At 46.9% G+C, this 22,074-nt stretch overlaps 1 protein-coding gene across 1 annotated transcript in view; it reads left to right on the top strand.

Moving 5' to 3' along the window:
• COL21A1 (collagen type XXI alpha 1 chain) overlaps positions 1-22,074 on the top strand; it is a 475,958-nt gene that overhangs the window by 382,071 nt on the left and 71,813 nt on the right. The window contains exons 21-23 of the mRNA XM_073675431.1: positions 1,108-1,161; positions 18,062-18,115; positions 20,443-20,514. Coding sequence (XP_073531532.1) covers positions 1,108-1,161; positions 18,062-18,115; positions 20,443-20,514 — 180 coding nt within the window. The remainder of the gene's footprint in view (positions 1-1,107; positions 1,162-18,061; positions 18,116-20,442; positions 20,515-22,074) is intronic.

Raw genomic sequence — 22,074 nt, 5'->3', positions numbered from 1 at the left:
TGTTATTTATTAACTATTTTGTGTGACATATCTCTCTGATTTAAGGGCATGAAAATTCAAAGTTGAAAAATTGCAACATTTTCAAAATTTTCGCCACATTTAGATTTTTTCACAAATAAATGCAAGTCATATCGAAGAAATGTTACCACTATCATGAAGTACAATATCTCATGAAAAAACAATCTCAGAATCAGGGGGATCCGTTGAAGCGTTCCAGAGTTATTACCTCATAAAGTGGCAGTGGTCAGAATTGTAAAATTGGCCTGGTCATTAACGTGCAAACCACCCTCGGGGGTAAAGGGGTTAACATTTACAAGACAATTTACAGTTTGCCATGTATCCAAAAAACTGATGCTGTACTGTGGCTCTGTATGGCATCTGATTTTTTTTTTTTGCACATCCAGAGATTTGAATAGGTGAGTATCATTCGATTTATGGAAGAAACTAGTGCAATTTTTTTCAGATTCGGTCAATGAAAAAAATTGGTCATCTGCACTGTTCCTTTGAATAACATTAGTACGAGTGCTGTCCATTTTTTTATTGGACAGCATTGTTCTGTGAACGAGCCCTATGGATCAGTATATGAACTTGTGAGTATCACAAGTATACATATCTATATATGTATGATTGTGGTATAATAAAACTAAAGGTATTTTCTGAAAATCAGGTTAGTTTAACTAAGTCACATGTTTCTGATTACATGCTAACCTGGTCTCCAGAATCCACCCCCCTTTTTCCACATATCTTACTGTACACAAGCAAAGCATGTTTTTATTGGAATAATACATGACTAAGGGCAAAGTTATGTATAAAATACATACGATAATACCGTGATTACTGTCTGAACTGTACCTGGAACACTTTTAAGCTGCTGAAATAAAGATTATAGAATAATTTTAATCTGAATCAGATGGAAATCTTTGTGCTTTACTGTTTACACACCACATCAAGCAGCAGTGGTGCTTCCATGCCGAGGATTTATAAGAACCATAATCTGGTGAGCTGGTTATTTCACTTTTTCATAAAATAGAACTCTGTACAAAACCTAAATTCAGAGGCAAGCTCCAAGTCAGGTTCTTTAATACATTTAATTTTTTTACACCTTAGGGAATGATGGGAGCAGAAGGTTTACCTGGTTCACCTGGGCTATCTGGACCTAAGGTAATAACATATAGCATAGATTATTTTATTGTAATTGAATCATCTGTACTCCTTGGTGCACCATTATGTATTTTCATGTTGTTGGTTCACCTTGACATACAATTTAGGGTTAGTACAGACCCATTTCTGTGGGTGATAACTATCAAATTATAATTTGTGGCCACTTTAGATAACCCATTAGCAGGCCTGGTTTTAGACAAACCAATCATCCAATGAATGGGCAGCATTTTGCTCGTTCATTGGGCAATTGCTGGTGTTTACACCTATTGATTCCCGTCTGTACTACCAGTATTTATAAATGTGGACGCTAAACACACACAGTTTGTGACACACACGTATACACAAGCTGCTTTTGCACACCCATAAATATATATACAGTACAGACCAAAAGTTTGGACACACCTTCTCATTTAAAGATTTTTCTGTATTTTCATGACTTTGAAAATTGTACATTCACACTGAAGGCATCAAAAGTATGAATTAACACATGTGGAATTATATACTTAACAAAAAAGTGTGAAACAACTGAAAATATGTCTTATATTCTAGGTTCTTCAAAGTAGCCACCTTTTGCTTTGATGATTGCTTTACGCACTCTTGGCATTCTCTTGATGACCTTCAAGATGGAGTCACCGGAAATGATCTTCCAACAATCTTGAAGGAGTTCCCAGAGATGCTTAGCACTTGTTTGCCCTTTTGCCTTCACTCTGCGGTCCAGCTCACCCCAAACCATCTCGATTAGGTTCAGGTCTGGTGACTGTGGAGGCCAGGTCATCTGGTGTAGCACCCCATCACTCTCCTTCTTGGTCAAATAGCCCTTACACAGCCTGGAGGTGTGTTTGGGGTCATTGTCCTGTTGAAAAATAAATGATGGTCCAAATAAACGCAAATCGGATGGAATAGTATGCTGCTGCAAATAGTATGCTTCTTAGGATAAGTTTATCTGAGTCACCAGCCTCAGAAATCGCAGGTTAACAGCAGCTCAGATTAGAGACCAGGTGAATGCCACACAGAGTTCTAGCAGCAGACACATCTTTACAACAACTGTTAAGAGGAGACTTTGTGCAGCAGGCCTTCATGGTAAAATAGCTGCTAGGAAACCACTGCTAAGGACAGGCAACAAGCAGAAGAGACTTGTTTGGGCTAAAGAACACAAGGAATGGACATTAGACCAGTGGAAATCTGTGCTTTGGTCTGATGCGTCCAAATTTGAGATCTTTGGTTCCAACCACCGTGTCTTTGTGCGACGCAGAAAAGGTGAACGAATGGACTCTACATGCCTGGTTCCCACCGTGAAGCATGGAGGAGGAGGTGTGATGGTGTGGGGGTGCTTTGCTGGTGACACTGTTGGGGATTTATTCACAATTGAAGGCATACTGAACCAGCATGGCTACCACAGCATCTTGCAGCAGCATACTATTCCATCCGATTTGCGTTTATTTGGACCATCATTTATTTTTCAACAGGACAATGACCCCAAACACACCTCCAGGCTGTGTAAGGGCTGTTTGACCAAGGAGAGTGATGGGGTGCTACACCAGATGACCTGGCCTCCACAGTCACCAGACCTGAACCTAATCGAGATGGTTTGGGGTGAGCTGGACCGCAGAGTGAATGCAAAAGGGCAAACAAGTGCTAAGCATCTCTGGCAACTCCTTCAAGATTGTTGGAAGACCATTTCCGGTGACTACCTCTTGAAGCTCATAAAAAGAATGCCAAGAGTGTGCAAAGCAGTCATCAAAGCAAAAGGTGGCTACTTTGAAGAACCTAGAATATAAGACATATTTTCAGTTGTTTCACACTTTTTTGTTAAGTATATAATTCTACATGAGTTAATTCATAGTTTTGATGCCTTCACTGTGAATGTACAATTTTCAAAGTCATGAAAATACAGAAAAATCTTTAAATGAGAAGGTGTGTCCAAACTTTTGGTCTGTACTGTACATGTCTACAGAGCATCTCCATACAGATGCAGTCATACACGGAGCACATACATACCGATGCATGCATGGACAGAACACATACATACCAACACATGCATGGATGGTCACATACATACCGACACATGCATGGACGGAGCACATACATACAGAGACATAGTATAATTACCCCCACAAAGCCCTTCAAACAATATAATTGGCCTCCACAAAGCCCTACAAACAATGTAATGGCCCCCCACACAACCTACCACACAGTATGAGGAACCCCACACAAAAATTAATCCTGTATAATTGCTCACATACAGTATAATTGCCCCCATATAGCCTTCCATAAAGTATAAAGGCTCCCACGTACCTCTCCACATAGTGCAATGGTTCCCAAACAGCCATCTGTAAGTTGGCCGCCGGACAGGTCCTCGAGGGGAGATATGTGTCTTTGAGGTTGATAGCTTCGGTGATGTAAGCCCAATAAAGCATGCTCCAGCATGTATAGTGCTGAGAGAGTTAATAGGGGGTATCAGGGCTTGGTTTTATAAGCAGTCATAAGAGATGGGTGGGAATGGCTGTTCACATATCCCCACCCCAGGGGCGTGGTTTGGTAAATAAAATGGAGTTTCTCATTCACTGTCTGTGTCTGGAGATGTGTGGATCTCCAGGGTGTTGGTCTGTGCTAAGGACTTAAGGACTGGACACTAACCTGAGCGGGTGAATCCGCAATGTTGTATGGACATTTTGTGTTTCCACTTTGTGCCAGAAAAGGCTGTTTTTTTGTTTTGCTTCCCGAATGGATTATGCTGTCTTAATAAACCAGCCTGGATTTCTCATTGAAAATGCTTCCTGTGCCTACCTCAACTGTAGCTAAGTGAGTATGAAATCCTACAATTGGTGCTAGAAGCATGGGCACGAATCCCAAGGGGCAGTGTGACTGTTACTGGAAACCATATATGTCCTGGGTGAAGGCCGCCAGCCAGCAAGGGATGTCCGTCAGCATGGAGGAGCTGATAAAGCAACTGACAACAACAAATACGGAAGCAGCAGCATCAACAGCAGCAGCAGTGGCAACAGCAGCAGCGGATGCAGCAGCAGCACAAGCAGCAGATGGAGCTCCTAGCCGTGGCGATCCATGGCAGGGCAACCCCCCACCCCCAAGTCCAGGTGGTTACTCACACATCAGGAAGATGGTAAGAAGAGCCTTACAAAAGATGACCCCCGGGTGGTGACGTTGAGGTGTTCCTGGTGGTTTTTGAGAGGGTGGCGGAATGGGAGAAATTGCCTCCATAGCAGTGGGCGGAGGTTCTGGTGCCATATTTAGCAGAGGAGCCGCAGAAAGCCTGTTATGACCTGGCCTTGCAGGACGTAAAAGAGTATGGCAAGTTGAAGACTGAGATTTTGGCATGCTTAGGAGTGACTCTGACTGTCAGGGCGCAACGAGTACACCACTGGGCCTATTGCAGTGACAAACCTCTCTGGTCCCAAATGTTTGACCTCCTACACCTGGTCCAAAAGTGGTTGCAACTGGAATTTTCCTCTCCAGCACAGATGGTGTCATGGTCAGGTTCATACACTCCCTTCCGAGGCTGATGCAATCTTGGGTTGCCAAGGGAAATGCCCATAATGCTGATGACCTGGTGGGGTTGGTGGAAAGGTTCCAAGCTGTTGAGAGTGCTTTGGGGAAGCAACGGGTAGCAGCATCTCCATACTGAGGTTCCCAAAGGGGGGTGGACACCCAAAAGAGGGTAACTAGAGCCACATCTGGGGGCGTCCTAGAAACCAGGAGGGGTCTGAGTTGCTGTGAAAGGCCCCATCCAATAACGTAATTTGTTGGCGATGTCATATCAATGAGCCAATGGACTGCATCATAGGACGGAGCTGCTCGTACTTTGCATATCCTGCCTGCAGCGCTGTCCCTCAACCAGGCGAGGGACCGCAGGCCTGCCCCGTGTCAGCGAATGGAGTGAAAATGACTGGTTTGTTGGACTCGGGGAGTTTGGTAACCCTAGTGAGGGCCATGATTCTTCATTGGCTGATTCCCGATTCCTGGGAAAATGGTGGGCGTCCGCTGTATACAGCGCCGAGTCCCATGTAGCGCCGAGTCCCATGAGGTGGGCGTAGTCAAGGACTTATTGCACCCTGTTATAATAGGCCGGGACTTTGCCTTGTTTTGGAACTTGTGGAGAAAAAGGAGGACGCCAGATTGTCCAGACAACACCCAGGTTGCTCCTAAAGAAACCTTGTCGCGGGCCACAGCTGCCGGATTTCCCTTTTGTGTACTTATTGGCAATGAGTATGAGGCAGTATCCCTGGAGGCCAACATCCCTGAGCTGGAGGTGTCCGTGGGAAACTTTGGAACCGCCTAACTCAGGGACTTAGCTCTAAAAAGGGGCATTGATAATGTAACTGTTCTTAATGATGTTGCTCAAGAGCCGGGGGCTGATACACGATATCTGTACGTTGCCATAAATGGGGATTACTATATCGGGTCACCAAGCTCAGAGGGGAGATAATCGAGCAGTTACTAGTGTCGGGGCCGTACAGACGCAGGGTGTTCGATATGGCCCATGCACATGTCTTAGGTGATCATCTGGGGGTAGAAAAAAACAGGAAATGATCCTCCAGAGGTTCTACTGGCCTGGTTGTCACTGAGAAATCATGAATTATTGTCGTCCTGTCCCAGCCAGCTGACCTCCCCTATGGCTCACTTCCATAGCCCCTTGGTGCCACTGCCTATCATTGAGGTCCCATTTGATTGCATCACCATGGATCTAGTGGGACCCCTGGTCAAGTCCGCCCGAGGACATCAGTATATCCTGGTGGTAATGGACTATGCTACACGGTACCTGGAGGCCGTACCACTACGAAGCTCCTCTGCCAAGTGCATAACCAGGGAGTTGGTCCACATCTTTACTAGAATGGGGTTGCCTAAGGAGATCCTAATGGACCAAGGGACCATATTTATGTCCAGGGTGATGAGGGAGTTGTGCAAAACCCTGAAAATCACACAACTCAGGACCTCAGTCTACCACCCCCAGACAGACGGCTTAATGGAGAGGTTTAATAAAACCTTGAAGGCCATTGTAGCGTCGGCGTCCCTGCCTCCTGCTAGGCAGGGACGCTGTTCCCCTCACCTCTCCGCTCCGTGCCCGGCGTCTTCCTCCCGCTCTGCTGGCAGCGCGCGCTGCTTCACGGCTACTGTGCTTAGGGCGCGCGCTCCCCCTCTCTTAAAGGGGCCGCGCGCGCTGTCCTAAGGAGTCCCCGGCCAATGGCCGGAGGACCTCACCATATATAAGGCACCTCCTCCAAAATGGAGGTGCCCGAGCAATGTTGTTGAATAGCCTATCACTCTGCTTTAGCCCTCAGGTCCCGTTACCAGATACCTGCCAGTTACCTGCCAGTTACCTGCCAGATTCCTGCTTGATACCTGCCTGATTCTTGTCTATCTACTTGCATTCCTGCGGTCCGACAGTCTGCCTACCAGCCCTGCCAGTCTGTCTATGGATCTGATTGCCCGCTCACCTGGGAGCGCTCATCTGCTACCTGCCTGCTAGCCTACCTGGAGGCTCTGCCGTCACGTGCTGTGACCACCTACCTGTCCAGAGACTTTTACCCGCTCACCTGGGAGCGTCCATCTGTTACCTGCCTGCTAGCCTACCTGGAGGCTCTGCCGTCACGTGCTGTGACCACTTGCCTGTCCAGAGACTCTTCCCCGCTCACCTGGGAGCGTCCGCCTGCTACCTGCCTGCTAGCCTACCTGGAGGCTCTGCCGTCACGTGCTGTGACCACATGCCTGTCCAGAGACTCTTGCCCGCTCACCTGGGAGCGTCCACCTGCTACCCGCCTGCTAGCCTATCTGGAGGCTTAGCCGTCACTTGCCGTGACCTCCTGCCCCTCTACTCAGAGACTGTCCCCGTCACTTGCCGTGACCTCCTGCCCTTCTACCCAGAGACTGTCCCCGTCACTTGCCGTGACCTCCTGCCCTTCTACCCAGAGACTATCCCCGTCACTTGCCGTGACTACCTGCCCGCATTCCCTGGGAGCCACCCGCTTCCTTACTAGGACTGCCCCTTTGTATCATTGCTCAGAGGTTCCACCTCCCAGACCCGTTGCAGTTTGCTCGGGCCATGGAACCCAGTGGCACCCAAGCTCCCTCGCTCTCGGACTTGTGTCATGAACTTTCCCGTCAGAGGTCCCAACAGGAGTCCATCCTGAGTCATCGGCGTAGTGTTAACTCCCGCCTGGACACATTGTCTACCTCTTCGGGAGCTGCCTCCACACGCTCACTTACTACCCCGGCACCGCCGCAGCCCATCAACACCATGGAATCTCTTCCCGGTCCCCGCCTTTCCGCTCCTCCTCGTTTTGGCGGAGATCCCAGCCAGGCACGGGGCTTCATTAACCAGTGCACTGCACTTCGAACTGTTGGCACACCAGTTTTCCACCGACCGAGCCAAAGTAGCCTTCATCATGTCCCATCTCACGGGAGAGGCACTGGCTTGGCTAAATCCTCTATGGGAGAGAGGAGACCCCCTGGTGTCCAACCTGCCAGCCTTTCTCACGGCTTTCCGGAAAGTCTTCGACGAACCAGGACGGAAGACCTCATCCGCATCATCTCTGCTACGCCTCCGTCAAGGAAATCTCACCGTGGGCCAATATGCCATACGGTTCCGTACCCTTGCTTCGGAGCTGGCCTGGGATAACGACGCCCTGGTGTCTGTCTTTTGGGAGGGTCTGTCCGGCCGTATTAAAGATGAACTCGCCGGTCTTGACATTCCTACCACTCTCGACGACTTAATAACTCTTGCCACCCGGATAGACATCCGGTTCCAGGAGCGCGCCAAAGAGGTCACCCATGAGAGGAGGTTTCCACGTCTAGCCCCTACCTTCCAGAAACCCATCACTTCTCCCGTTTCTCCCCAGGCGCACTCACCCGAGCCTATGCAGGTCGACCAGACCAAGATGGTCAAGACCCGTCAAGAGTTACGCCGAGCCGAGGGGAGCTGCTTCTACTGTGGCAGTAAGGAGCACCGGATCCGTTCCTGCCCGCAGAGGTCGGGAAACGCCTGTGTCTAGGATCGCTCAGAGAGGTCGTCCTAGAAAAGAGTAAATCCTCTCCATCTCTGTTGGTGTCGGTCTCTATCATCTGCGGGGAGAACCGTTATTTTGAACTAGCCTAACTTGACTCTGGAGCTGCCGGAAATCTCATTTCTCAGTCCCTGGTAGAGAAATACCGCATTCCCACCAACCCTCTAGCTGTACCCTTATCTGTCGCTGCCGTAGATGGGGGCCTCTTACCACATCCCATCCAACTCATCACCGAATCCATAACCCTGCAGGTGGGAATGCTGCACTCAGAGAGCATCTTCTTTCATGTTCTGCCTGGACTCTCTCACGCCCTCTTGCTAGGCCTACCTTGGCTTCAGAAACATGCACCCGTGCTTGATTGGCAGACCGGAGAAGTCCTTCGCTGGGGACAGGACTGCCATAAGATTTGTTTAGTTCCCGTCCATCCTGTCCGTCCTTCTCCTACCCCAGCCAATCTACCTGGTCTTCCGGCTCCCTATTGGTCTTATGCGGACGTCTTTAATAAAAAGGAGGCAGAGACATTACCCCCTCATAGAACATACGACTGCCCAATCAACCTGATGCCCGGCGCTACTCCTCCCCGTGGGCGTATTTACCCTTTGTCCGCTGCTGAGACCCGGTCCATGTCTGAATATATTGAGGAGAATCTGGCCCGGGAATTTATCCGGAAATCGACCTCCCCGGCGGGAGCAGGCTTTTTCTTCGTCAAAAAGAAGGACGGCTCACTCCGTCCCTGTATAGACTATAGAGGCCTTAACCAGATCACGGTGAAGAATAAATACCCCCTTCCGCTCATTCCGGAATTATTTGACCGTCTGAGGGGGGCTAGAATCTTCACCAAGCTGGACCTCCGTGGGGCATATAACCTGGTCCGTATCCGTCAGGGGGATGAATGGAAGACGGCATTCAACACCCGGGACGGCCACTATGAATACCTGGTAATGCCCTTCGGTCTCTGTAACGCTCCCGCCGTCTTTCAAGAGTTGGTCAATGACATCTTCTGGGACCTTCTCTACTCCTGCGTAGTGGTGTACCTGGACGACATCGTGGTCTTCTCTCCGGATCTTCTCACTCACCGGAGGGATGTTCGTCAGGTCCTGCTCAGGCTCAGGCAGAACCACCTCTACGCTAAATATGAGAAGTGCCTCTTTGAGCAGACCTCGCTTCCGTTCTTGGGCTACATAATCTCTCAAACCGGCCTACGAATGGATCCTGAGAAACTGTGTGCCATCCAGAAGTGGCACCGACCAGAGGGGTTGAAGGCTATTCAGCGGTTCCTGGGCTTCGCCAACTACTGCCGCCTCTTCATACCGCACTTCTCTTCCCGGACTGCCCCAATCTCTGCGCTCACCCGTAAGGGCACTAATCCCAGAGAATGGCCGCCCGAAGCAGAGGAAGCCTTTCTTTCCTTAAAACAGGCTTTCTCTTTCGCCCCGGTGCTGCATCGTCCGGACGGCAACAAACAATTCTTCCTGAAAGTGGACGCCTCCTCCTCTGGAGCCGGAGCGGTACTTACCCAAAAGTCGTCTTCCGGAAGAATGGTAACTTGTGGCTTCTTCTCCAAACTCTTCTCCCCTTCTGAGCGCAATTATTCTATAGGAGACCGAGAGTTATTGGCCATTAAGCTGGCACTCGAGGAGTGGCGTTACCAGCTCGAGGGGGCTCTTCACCCAGTAATTATTTACATGGACCACAAGAACTTGGCTTACCTCCAGAGCGCCCAGAGACTTAACCCGCGCCAAGCCCGGTGGTCCTTGTTTTTTGCCCGCTTTGATTTCGTTCTTCATTTTTGCCCGGCAGACAAAAACGTCAAAGCTGACGCCTTGTCCCGATCCTTCCTGGTGTCTGATCTAGAGGAGGAGCCTAAGCACATCATTGATCCCGCCAGAGTAATGCAGGTGGCCCCCGTGAATCTAAATCGTCTCCCTCCCGGTAAGACGTTCTTAACAGTACCTGATCGGAAGAAGATCCTACACTGGGGCCACTTGTCTAAGCTAGCTGGCCACGCCGTTCAGAAAAAGACCCTTCAGCTTATTACCCGGCACTACTGGTGGTCTACCCTGCACAAGGACGTAATAGACTTTGTTTCAGCCTGTGTGTCCTGCGCCCGCAACAAGGTTCTGAGACATCTGCCAGCCGGTCGCCTCCTTCCTCTTCCAGTACCTGCTGCCCCGTGGCAGCATATAGCTATGGACTTTATATCTCCCTGTCTCTGCCGGTTGTACGGTCATTTGGGTGGTCGCTGACCGCTTTTCCAAGATGGCTCACTTCATTCCCCTGCCGGGCCTCCCGTCTGCACCCGAGCTGGCTAAAGACTTTATCCGCCACATCTTCCGTCTCCATGGTCTGCCCCTCCACATCGTGTCGGATCGTGGGGTTCAGTTCACCTCACGCTTCTGGAGAGCCACATGTAAGCTGCTGGACGCCACCCTGGACTTCTCCTCCTCTTACCACCCACAGTCCAATGGTCAAGTGGAGCGGATCAATCAAATCCTGACCAGTTACCTCCGGCACTTCGTTAATGCCCACCATTCGGACTGGGTGGATCTCCTACCATGGGCCGAGTTCTCTTACAATAATCACGAGAGCGAATCTTCCTCCAAATCCCCGTTTTTTGTAGTCTTTGGTCAGCATCCTCGGATCCCATTTTCCGTCTCCACCTCGGTGGACAATCCGGCTGCGGAATCTCTCGTTAGCGAATTCTCCTCCATTTGGGAGAGTACCCGATCCGCACTCCTTCAGTAGTCCGAGCGGATGAAAAGACACGCTGACAAAAAACGCCTGGATCCTCCACAATTCCGTCCTGGAGATAAAATCTGGCTCTCGTCCAAGTGTATCCGGCTCAAGATTCCTTCCTACAAGTTAGGGCCTCGGTTCATCGGCCCACTGGAAGTTATCAAACAAATCAATCCGGTGGCCTATAAATTGAAAATCCCGGCCAACTTGCGGATTCCTAACTCCTTCCATGTATCTCTCCTCAAACTCGTGGTACTTAACTCTTTTTCCAAGTCTACAGGTACGCCTCCTGCTCCGGTTTCCGCTGAAAACGAGTTTGAGGTAGAGAACATTCTGGCCACCAAAAGGGTAAGAGGAAAGACCTTTTTTCTAGTGGATTGGAAGGGGTTTGGTCCTGAGGAGAGAACATGGGAGCCCCGGGAGAACATCCATGCCCCTCTCATCCTTGATAAATTTCTGTCTGGCCTAAAAAAGGGGGGGCCTAAAGAGGGGGGTACTGTAGCGTCGGCGTCCCTGCCTTCTGCTAGGCAGGGACGCTGTTCCCCTCACCTCTCCGCTCCGTGACCCGCGTCTTCCTCCCGCTCTGCTGGCAGCGCTCTCTGCTTCCTGGCTACTGTGCTTAGGGCGCGCGCGCTCCCCCTCTCTTAAAGGGGCCGCGCGCGCCGTCCTAAGGAGTCCCCGGCCAATGGCCGGAGGACCTCACCATATATAAGGCACCAAAATGGAAGTGCCCGAGCAATGTTGCTGCATAGCCTATCACTCTGCTTCAGCCCTCAGGTCCCGTTACCAGATACCTGCCAGTTACCTGCCAGTTACCTGCCAGATTCCTGCTTGATACCTGCCTGATTCTTGTCTATCTACTTGCATTCCTGTGGTCTGACAGTCTGCCTACCAGCCCTGCCAGTCTGTCTATGGATCTGATTGCCCGCTCACCTGGGAGCGCTCATCTGCTACCTGCCTGCTAGCCTACCTGGAGGCTCTGCCGTCACGTGCTGTGACCACCTGCCTGTCCAGAGACTCTTACCCGCTCACCTGGGAGCGCTCATCTGCTACCTGCCTGCTAGCCTACCTGGAGGCTCTGCCGTCACGTGCTGTGACCACCTGCCTGTCCAGAGACTCTTACCCGCTCACCTGGGAGCGTCCATCTGTTACCTGCCTGCTAGCCTACCTAGAGGCTCTGCCGTCACGTGCTGTGACCACCTGCCTGTCCAGAGACTCTTACCCGCTCACCTGGGAGTGTCCATCTGCTACCTGCCTGCTAGCCTACCTGCAGGCTCTGCCGTCACGTGCTGTGACCACCTGACTGTCCAGAGACTCTTCCCCGCTCACCTGGGAGCGTCCGCCTGCTACCTGCATGCTAGCCTACCTGTAGGCTTTGCCGTCACGTGCTGTGACCACCTGCCTGTCCAGAGACTCTTGACCGCTCACCTGGGAGCGTCCACCTTCTACCTGCCTGCTAGTCTACCTGGAGGCTTAGCCATCACTTGCTGTGACCACCTGCCTGTCCAGAGACTCTTGACCGCTCACCTGGGAGCGTCCACCTGCTACCCGCCTGCTAGCCTGTCTGGAGGCTTAGCCGGCACTTGCCGTGACCTCCTGCCCTTCTATCCAGAGACTGTCCCCGTCACTTGCCGTGACCTCCTGCCCTTCTATCCAGAGACTGTCCCCGTCACTTGCCGCGACCTCCTGCCCTTCTACCCAGAGACTGTCCCCGTCACTTGCCGTGACTACCTGCCCGCCTTCCCTGGGAGCCATCCGCTTCCTTACTAGGACTGCCCCTTTGTATCGTTGCTCAGAGGTTCCACCTCCCAGACCCGTTACAGCCATGTTGAAGAAGGTCGTAGAGGAGGACAGCCGGGAGTGGAATTTGTCTACCGGCATACTTTCTGTTCTCCGTCAGAGATGTCCCGCAGGCCTCTACTGGATTCTCCCCTTTTGAGCGGTTATATGGCCGACACCCCCGGAGACTCCTGGACATAGCAAAGGAGACCTGGGAGGCAGAGTCTACACCCTACAGGAGTGTAATCGAACATGTGGCCCAGATGCAAGAGACGATTGCCCATTGTAAAAGAAACACCTCCTCAAAGCACAAGAGGCACAGACAAGGGTGTACAATAGATCGGCGAGGGCGAGACACTTCAACCCTGGCGATTGGGTACTGTACTGGTGCTGGGACCTATGGTGGAGAGCAAATTCTTGGCCAAGTGGTAGGTCCCCTATGAAGTAGTTGAAAAGGTTGGCAACGTCAACTATAAAGTCCACCAACCAGGGAGAAGGAAGGAAGAAGGTGTACCACATCATCCTGATTAAGCTATGGCGAGATAGGGAGCTTGTGGAAGCTCCGTGTTTGATGGCGAAGTCTGAAGCCAATGTAGAGGAGGTCAAGGTGGCAGATTCACTGTCACGTGCCCAAAAGTAACAGTGCCGAGAATTGCGGAACATAGACCTGTTCTCAGAACTACTGGGCTGTACTCGGATCATAGAGCATGAGGTTTTTACAGAGCCTCATGTTCGAGTAAACATGAAGCCTTATTGGATACCTGAAGCCCACCGAGAGGTGATCTCGAAAGAGGTGAAGTGGATGCTGAGTCTGGGAGTCATTGAAGAGTCCAAGAGTTGCTGGTCCAGCCCCATAGTCTTAGTGCCGAAACCAGATGGAGAATGGCGATTTTGAAATGACTATAGGAAGCTCAACGAGGTCTCCAAGTTCCACATCTACCCAATGCGCAAGGTAGATGAACTGATTGAAAGGTTTGGGGCCGGACAGGTACACTTTCACCCTTGACCTCATGAAAGGGTATTGGCAAATTCCCGTTCCCAAGACACCAAGGAGAAGACTGCCTTCTCAATGCCAGACGGATGCTTCCAGTACACAAGGATGCCGTTTGGGTTACAAGGAGCACCAGCCACCTTCCAGAGATCCATGGACCGGATCCTAGCTCCTCACAAGAAGTACACAGTGGCCTACCTGAATGACATTGTGATCTACAGTCAGGATTGGGGAAGCAAACTGAGCAAAGTCCAAGCGATACATGATGTTCTACAGAAGGCGGGGTTTTCCATAAACCCGAAGAAATGTGCCATGGGCATGGAGCAAGCCAAATATTTGGACTATGTTGTAGGCAAAGGCGAAATAAAGCCCCAAATAAATAAAGTCGACATGTTCCAGAGTTGGCCACAACCCCTCTCAAAGAAACAGGTCAGAGCGTTCCTGGGCATTGTGGGCTATTACCACCGGTTAATCCCTAACTTTGCCATGATAACAGCCGCTTTGACAGACCCCCTTAAAGGGACAAAGTCTGCTGTGGCTAAGTGGTGTCCAGAAGCTCAGATGGCCTTCCAGGAACTTAAGCTAGCCATGTGTAAACAGGCACTGCTGGTGGCACTGGATTTCTCTAAAGAATTTGTGGTCCAGACGGACACGTCAGATGTCGGGCTGTGTGCTGTTCTATCACAAGAAGTGAATGGGGAAGAGCACCCCATAATGTATTTAAGTCAGAAGCTGACATCCTGCGAGAAAAATTACTCCATAGTGGAGAAGGAATGTTTGGCCATCAAGTGGGCGTTGGACACTCTAAGATACTACCTCTTAGGTAGGAAGTTCAGGCTGGTGTCAGACCATGCCCCACTAAGGTGGATGAGTGAGAAGAAGGGGAACAATGCTGGACACTAACCTGAGCGGGCGAACCCGCAATGTTGTATGAACATTTTACTTTGTGTTTCCACTTTGTGCCGGAAAAGGCTGTTTTTTTTGTTTTGCTTCCTGAACGGTTTATGCTATCTTAATAAACCAGCCTGGATTTCAATGAATATATTTTAGACCAATGCAATTAAAGTAATATTTTTACTAAATATCAAAATATGAAAGTACAACTTGTCCCATTACAAACAAAAACAAATGGCGGCTTGTTCATCCTTCAATCTTCATATTAATAAAAGAATATGACTGAATAATAAAACATTTACAAAAGGGCTTTGATATCCCCTTTTACACCCTTTGGCAGAAACAACCTCCATTTGCATTTCTTATAGCTATCTATCAGTTTTTGTCAGCAACTAAGAAATGTTTGTTTCTCAAATATCTAACCTAGCTTTAGACCTCATTCAGAAGTCCCATTATTTTTTTCGTATGTAAAAATACAGACCATTGTTCATCAGTGCTGTGGATCTCAGTTTCTTCTATATTTGGTCAGTTTGTCAATTTTTACCACCAGTGACAAACAGGTGGTGGCAAAGTGATGATCTGGGTAGTGTTCTGCAGGGAAAACTTTAGTCCTGGCATCCATATGGATGTTACTTTGACACATGACACCTACCTAAAAATTATAGCAGACCATGTATCTCATAGGTGCCAACTGTAATTCCTAATGGCAGTGGCCTTTACCAGCAGGATTATATGTCCTTAAATACTACAAAAAATGTTCAGAAATGGTTTTGATGTTGCTGATCTATACTGTAAATTCCCCAGCTCTCAATCTGTTCAAGTCTGAAATTATGGAAAAGCTATTTTGTTGCATGTTTTTCAACTTTCACAACTTAAGATTGTCCATTATCATTTCTATTTGGCTATATCCTCCGGGTCAGAGATGTTTTGGTGGTACAAGAGGGGGCATATACAATATTAAGTGTGCGGTTTTACATTTGATGTCTGATCATTGTAGTTTAATTTTAACATACATTAACTTTAGTATGCTTAGATGTAAAGTGTCTTTTCTAATTCCCCGTGTGCCCAATTTCTATTCTAACCCCATCTTTTTTTTTATTCACTACCAATCATTGGCACTCAGGTGGTTATAATCCACTTAAAATTTTGTTATGATTCAAAGATTTTATTCATAAATGAGATAATAAAGATGATGGTCTATTTTTCAGAACATGGACCTTGCTATACATAAACTATATGGATATTGGTTAGCTCAATAATGGAGATCAAGGCTTGATAGGACCGAAACGTCCATGTTTTGAAAAGTATCTTCTTGCTATGACTTTTGACTTTTAGATGTATAAAGTATTGTAACCTGCGACAAACTATGAAGTGCTGATCATTTTATTTTTTTTAATTATTAGGAATATTTATGGAACTTACATGTATAAGGCTTCCTTCATACAAAATTTTTACATATTTTTTACAAGCCAGAGAAAAAAATAGCTTGATTTTCAATTTTTTTTCTAGTTTTCTTGTGGCTTTTCTTTTGCGTACTGTTTTTCTATATAGAAACCTATTGGGAAAAAACCCACAGATATAAAAAAAAGAAAATATGGACTCAAATATCACACTAAAGGTATTGAAAAAAAGCTACAAGATACAGTGGGTACGGAAAGTATTCAGACCCCATTTAAATCTTTCATTCTTTGTTTCATTGCATCCATTTGGTAAATTCTAAAAAGTTCATTTTTTTTCTCATTAAAGTACACTCTGCACCTCATCTTGACTGAAAAAAAACAGAAATGTAGAAATTTTGCAAATTTATTAAAAAAGAAAAACTGAAATATCACATGGTCATAAGTATTCAGACCTTTTGCTCAGACTCTCATATTTAAGTCACATGCTGTCCATTTCCTTGTGATCCTCCTTGAGATGGTTCTATTCCTTCATTGGAGTCCAGCTGTGTTTAATTAAACTGATAGGACTTGATTTGGAAAGGCACACACCTGTCTATATAAGACCTCACAGCTCACAGTGCATGTCAGACCAAATGAGTATCATGAGCTCAAATGAACTGCCCAAGGAGCTCAGAGACAGAATTGTGGCAAGGCACAGATCTGGTCAAGGTTACAAAATAATTTCTGCATTACTCAAGGTTCATAAGAGCACAGTGGCCTCCATAATCCTTAAATGGAAGAAGTTTGGAACCACCAGAAATCTTCCTAGACCTGGCCATCCAGCCAAACTGAGCAATTGTGGGAGAAGAGCCTTGGTGAGAGAGTTAAAGAAGAACCCCAAGATCACTGTGGCTGAGCTCCAGAGATGCAGTAGGGAGATGGGAGAAAGTTCCACAAAGTCAACTATCACTGCAGCCCTCCACCAGTCGGACCTTTATGGCAGAGTGGCCCAAAGGAAGCCTCTCCTCAATGCAAGACATATGAAAGCCCGCATAGATTTTGCTCAAAAACACTTGAAGGACTCTCAGACTATGAGAAATAAGATTCTCTGGTCTGATGAGACGAAGATAGAATTATCACCAAAAAGTTCTAAGCGGTATGTGTGGAGAAGACCAGGCACTGCTCATCACCTGCCCAATACAATCCCAACAGTGAAACATAGTGGTGACAGCATCATGCTATGGGGGTGTTTTTCAGCTGCAGGGACAGGACGACTGATTGCAATTGAAGGAAACATGAAAGCGGCCAAGTACAGAGATATCCTGGATAAAAACCTCTTCCAGAGTGCTTTGGACCTCAGACTTGGCCAAAGGTTCACCTTCCAACAAGACAATGACCCTAAGCACACAGCTAAAATAACAAAGGAGTGACTTCAGAACAACTCTGTGACCATTCTTGACTGGCCCATCCAGAGCCCTGACCTAAACTCAATTGAGCATGTCTGGAGAGACCTGAAAATGGCTGTCCACCAACGTTCACCATCCAACCTGACGGAACTGGAGAGGATCTGCAAGGAAGAATAGCAGAGGATCGCCAAATCCAGGTGTGAAAAGCTTGTTGCATCATTCCCAAGAAGACTCATGGCTTTACTAGCTCAAATGGGTGCTTCTACTCAATACTGAGCAAAGGGTCTGAATACTTGTGACCATGTGATATTTCAGTTTTTCTTTGTTAAAAAATTTGCAAAAATGTCTACACTTCTGTTTTTTTCAGTGCAGATGGGGTGCAGAGTGTACTTTAATGAGAAAAAAAATGAACTTTTTAAAATTTACCAAATGGCTGCAAAGAAACAAAGAGTGAAAAATTTAAAGGGGTCTGAATACTTTCCGTACCCACTGCACATGTTACCCATTAACCTACAGTGACAACTATTTGTAGCAAAAAAAAACTTCAGGATTTGGTTGCAATAAATAAAGTAATTTTGCAACAAAAAATAACACAATATGTAAAGCCACATTAAGGAGGGGTTTAATCTTCTTTTTAATATGACTATAATTTTATTTTACACTAAAACAAAATTAAACAAATCTAATTCTTCACAGGGAAATAAAGGTGATCCTGGAATACCTGGAAAAACTGGTTCATTAGGCGTAAAGGTATGTTTATATGTTCTATATATAGTGGTTTAATCCTCTATTTTTTTTAAACAAATGTGTTGAGGACAACTACCAACTTGCTACATCAGTCCAGACGAAACCAACCACACTTGTCCATCAGTCTCCTCCAGCTGAAAAACATATGTTAAAGCTCTTTTTCGATTGGAGGAGGCTGGTACACAGATCTGGTTATATACTCCTCCATTATCTACCTTGTTGAGAACAGGAGCACTGAGCATTAACAAGTACAATCTGAGAACCTATTATACTTTTAGGTATATAAGTCCATAAAATCATGTCCAAAAATGTGTTAAAATAAAGATAAATTGATCAACACATTTAAAGTTTGACTCTCTTCATGCTTAAAATCCTGCAAAATGTGTTTTTGTATCTTTATGCATATTTATTTCAGAGTGTGTAACATGACCATAAATGTACAATATGTGTATTATTTAAGAAAAACAAAATAACAAAATGAGAGGAATAGAATGGAAATGGGACTTTCGAAATGTAGTGAACCTTATGGAAAAAAAATAAAAATACTTTTTTTTCTCAATGTTTTCTTAAGAAGCAAAATGTCATTTTTGAACTACAGCAAAAAAGCAGAAAGGCATCCCAATACAAGTGTAATAATTATTATTATTTAAACTAGGACAGAATTATGCTGCAGGCTTTTTTGTGACTCTCATGTCTAGTCGGATGCTGCTTTTTTTTTTAAGTTTACCAACAGAAGCTAATGGGCACAGGAAGTTGTCAAGCTTGACAAAGAACGCATCTTTAGCGTTCGAAATGCGTTGCCCTGGCTATACTATGTGACTATGGAATCTGTTTTTAAAGAGCTTTTTTCACAATAAAGAAACCTATTTTTTGAACTACTCATGAAGCTGGTAATCCTTTCTCCTTATGCTGTGATCCTAAGCTCATCCTCAGCTTTAAAAAAACAAAACAAAAAAAAAAACAGTTCAAATCCTTTTTGGTCAAAGCAAGATGGAGTGCCAGAACAGGGAGGTGTCTGATTATACCTGTTTTTATACTCCATGTAGACTGGAGTGGGTGAGAGAAGAAGTAAAGAGCAGAGTAATACACTGGCAGAGAAGCATACACACAGATGAAGCCACAGCTTACTAGCAAATGATTTAGATTCTTTTAGAACTGTATTCACAGTCACACAGCTCAGTATTGCTGTATAATGTCTTTCATGCTGCTGCTACTGCTGTCTGAGTGCTATATAGGGAAATAAGAGCAGAAATCCTCCTGATTTTAGCTGAAATCATAGCAGCTAGTCTCTGCCCATGAGTTCAGAGAGAACTGTAAGTTGCAGGGGGGGAAACTGGTGAAAATTGCAGGATACATGTCATATAATAAGCAAAATTTGTGTTATTTCTCATGTACACACATGACAATCTATTCTGAAAAATTATCTAAAATGACTGGTACTCTTTAAAGACGTGCTCCTGTTAATTTTTTTTATTAGCTAAACCTGGGAAAATGGTAGTGTAGTGTCAGTGTTTTAGTATATTCACAGATCGCCATCTTCTCAGATATCCACCACCACTCTGTTTCTCTCCTGAGTCAGGTAATGGCAATTCAGCCTCTCATGTTTGCTTTGCACTCTATGGGCCCGATTCATCAAGATCAGTGGTTGTTCATGCCAGTCTTGATGAAGGGGCATGCTGGAGTCAGATACTTTTGATTCATGATGAGGTGAATGCAATCAGTAACATCAGATGAATAAGCTGGAGTAAGATTTGTGGCATATCGAACATTGCCGCTAGTCATTAATTTGACGAGCGATGGTCACCATGCCCGCATTCCTGCCAGCTCAGTCATAAGATTTCAGAAGTCACAAAATTTAGGAGCAGCTTCAAGTTTTGAAGACTTCTGGCATGAAAGCTTTGATGCATAGCACCCTATGTGTGAGAAAGAAGTCTCTGTTAGAATGTAAGCCTATGTAGCCTCGTTCTGACGCTCTATAGGCTTTCACTGTAAAAATCACATCCGGGTAACTCCGGAGAGTCTGAATTGCTGTCATGTGACACAGAAGATGCGCAGAGCATGGTGGATACCAGAGAAAACTGTGACCGGTGAATATATTAACATACTGACACTACAATGCGCTAACTCTATATGCTAATGTTTAGCAAGTAAAAAAAATAATGGGAGCCCTCTTTAAGAACAGTGGATAATGAAAACAGAGGGGCTGTCACTCAGACCTCCAGTGGCTGTGAATATACATCAGTGCCCCACAGTTACCCACTGCCCTTTGTCTGTTTACTTGCACAAATGCATAACACATATCCCTCTTATCTACTAAACCTACTTATCAGGGAGAAAAAGGAGAACATGGCCTTCTAGGTTCACAAGGATATAGAGGAATTCCTGGACTCACAGGTGCCAAGGTAATGTGCTTTTTTTTCTAAATAAATTAGTTTTCATTAATAAATTTAGTATAGTACTTCAACTTTTATAGTTTAATAGCTTCCTAAATTAAAAGGGGTTATCTAGCCTTTTGATAATAAGAATATGTCTTATGATAAAAGGACATATCATTAAGGATAAGATATTAAAATAGTTGTCCAATCTTGTGGGGAAAGTCTGCAGTCATTCTATTTGACTGCAGACTTCTGAATCTTTATGTGCATTTCATTCTGTCAGGATTCTCCAGTGTCGCAACTTGCAATACATGCAGTCGCTTGCCAATTAGATGTGCTCAGCCTCACTCAATACAAGTAAATTGTGTGAGGCTGAGCACGTCTAGTCAGAATGTGACTGGAGGTATACAAATCGCATTTCTGCAGTCACGTGACCGCCCGATCTCAGCAGCTACACCGGAGAATCCTGACAGTGTGCCATGCGCATGTGACTCGCCCCCTGGGCCGCGGGGCACTCGAGACCGAGCCTCTGTACGATGCTGGGGGTAGTAGTGGTGACAGCCCGGTCCCGTGGTTCAGGGTGGTCAGACCAAATGGCGGTCTATCAATCAGTGCTTTAAATGTCCGACTACGCCACCCGTGGATTGCGGTCAGGAATAACCGCCGCTGCAGGGCAGGCCGCTGGGGCTGGTGTTGGTGTGCAGCACAGAGGTAGGATAACTCCCCATGGGAGGAGTGTAGCCCCAGGGTAGTGTAGGTGGATGTTGGGGGTGACAGTTCCGTCCGCGACGGTCAGAATGCAGAGTCCGCTTAAACAGTTCAGGGTCTTTATTATAACAGATGGTAATGACCCAACAACAGTACCGGCTAGAAGGGGGCCTGGATGTCTGAGAACACTCGGGAAGCCCCTCTGGTCACGGTGAGGGTGTAGGCCTACCGTGATCTCTAAGCTCTTTCTGACTATTTCCCCCTTTAGTGGTAAAATAGCCCACGTCCCTGAGCGTGCCGGCTTTGCTGGTCCCTTCTGTTGTGGCGGAGCCTCCAGGCTTTTTAGGCCAAAGGACATGAAATCCCTCGCAGTTTGGTTCTCTGCTGCTGGACTTAGAGTCTTTACAGCCTTGGACCCCAATGTCTGGTAGGTAATTCTCCCTTTCTGCCGTACGTCCCTGGCTAGCAGTTCCTCCACTGCCTCACGACCTCCTCAGCTACAGCTGAACTGTCACTCCTTCTCTGGGACTAGTCTCACTCCTGAGCTAGGTCGTCCAGTTCTCTCTAACCCTGCCCCCAGTTCCAGCTTTTATAGGGGCAGCCAGCTCCCCCTACTGGCCTGGGACAGGAGGTGCTGTATGCTAATTGTCCCTAACCAGGGAACCTCCCTCCTGTTCTCAGACACAGCCTTTATTATTTGTGGCATCCAGGCCTGGGGTGACACACATGCAGTAAGGATTCAGAAGTCTGCACTTAAATAAAGTGAACACACACTTTCACCATAAAACCAGACAACCCCTTTGAGGATCGCATTATGATATAAGTAAATGTCATTAAATTCAGATTGGTGAGGGTCCAGCACCCGACACCCACACACAG

This window comes from Phyllobates terribilis, unplaced genomic scaffold (assembly GCF_046119375.1).
Source record: "Phyllobates terribilis strain yellow unplaced genomic scaffold, ASM4611937v1 Scaffold_3__8_contigs__length_932513732, whole genome shotgun sequence".
Lineage (NCBI taxonomy): Eukaryota > Metazoa > Chordata > Amphibia > Anura > Dendrobatidae > Phyllobates > Phyllobates terribilis.
This window is presented reverse-complemented; position numbering and strand designations above follow the sequence as displayed.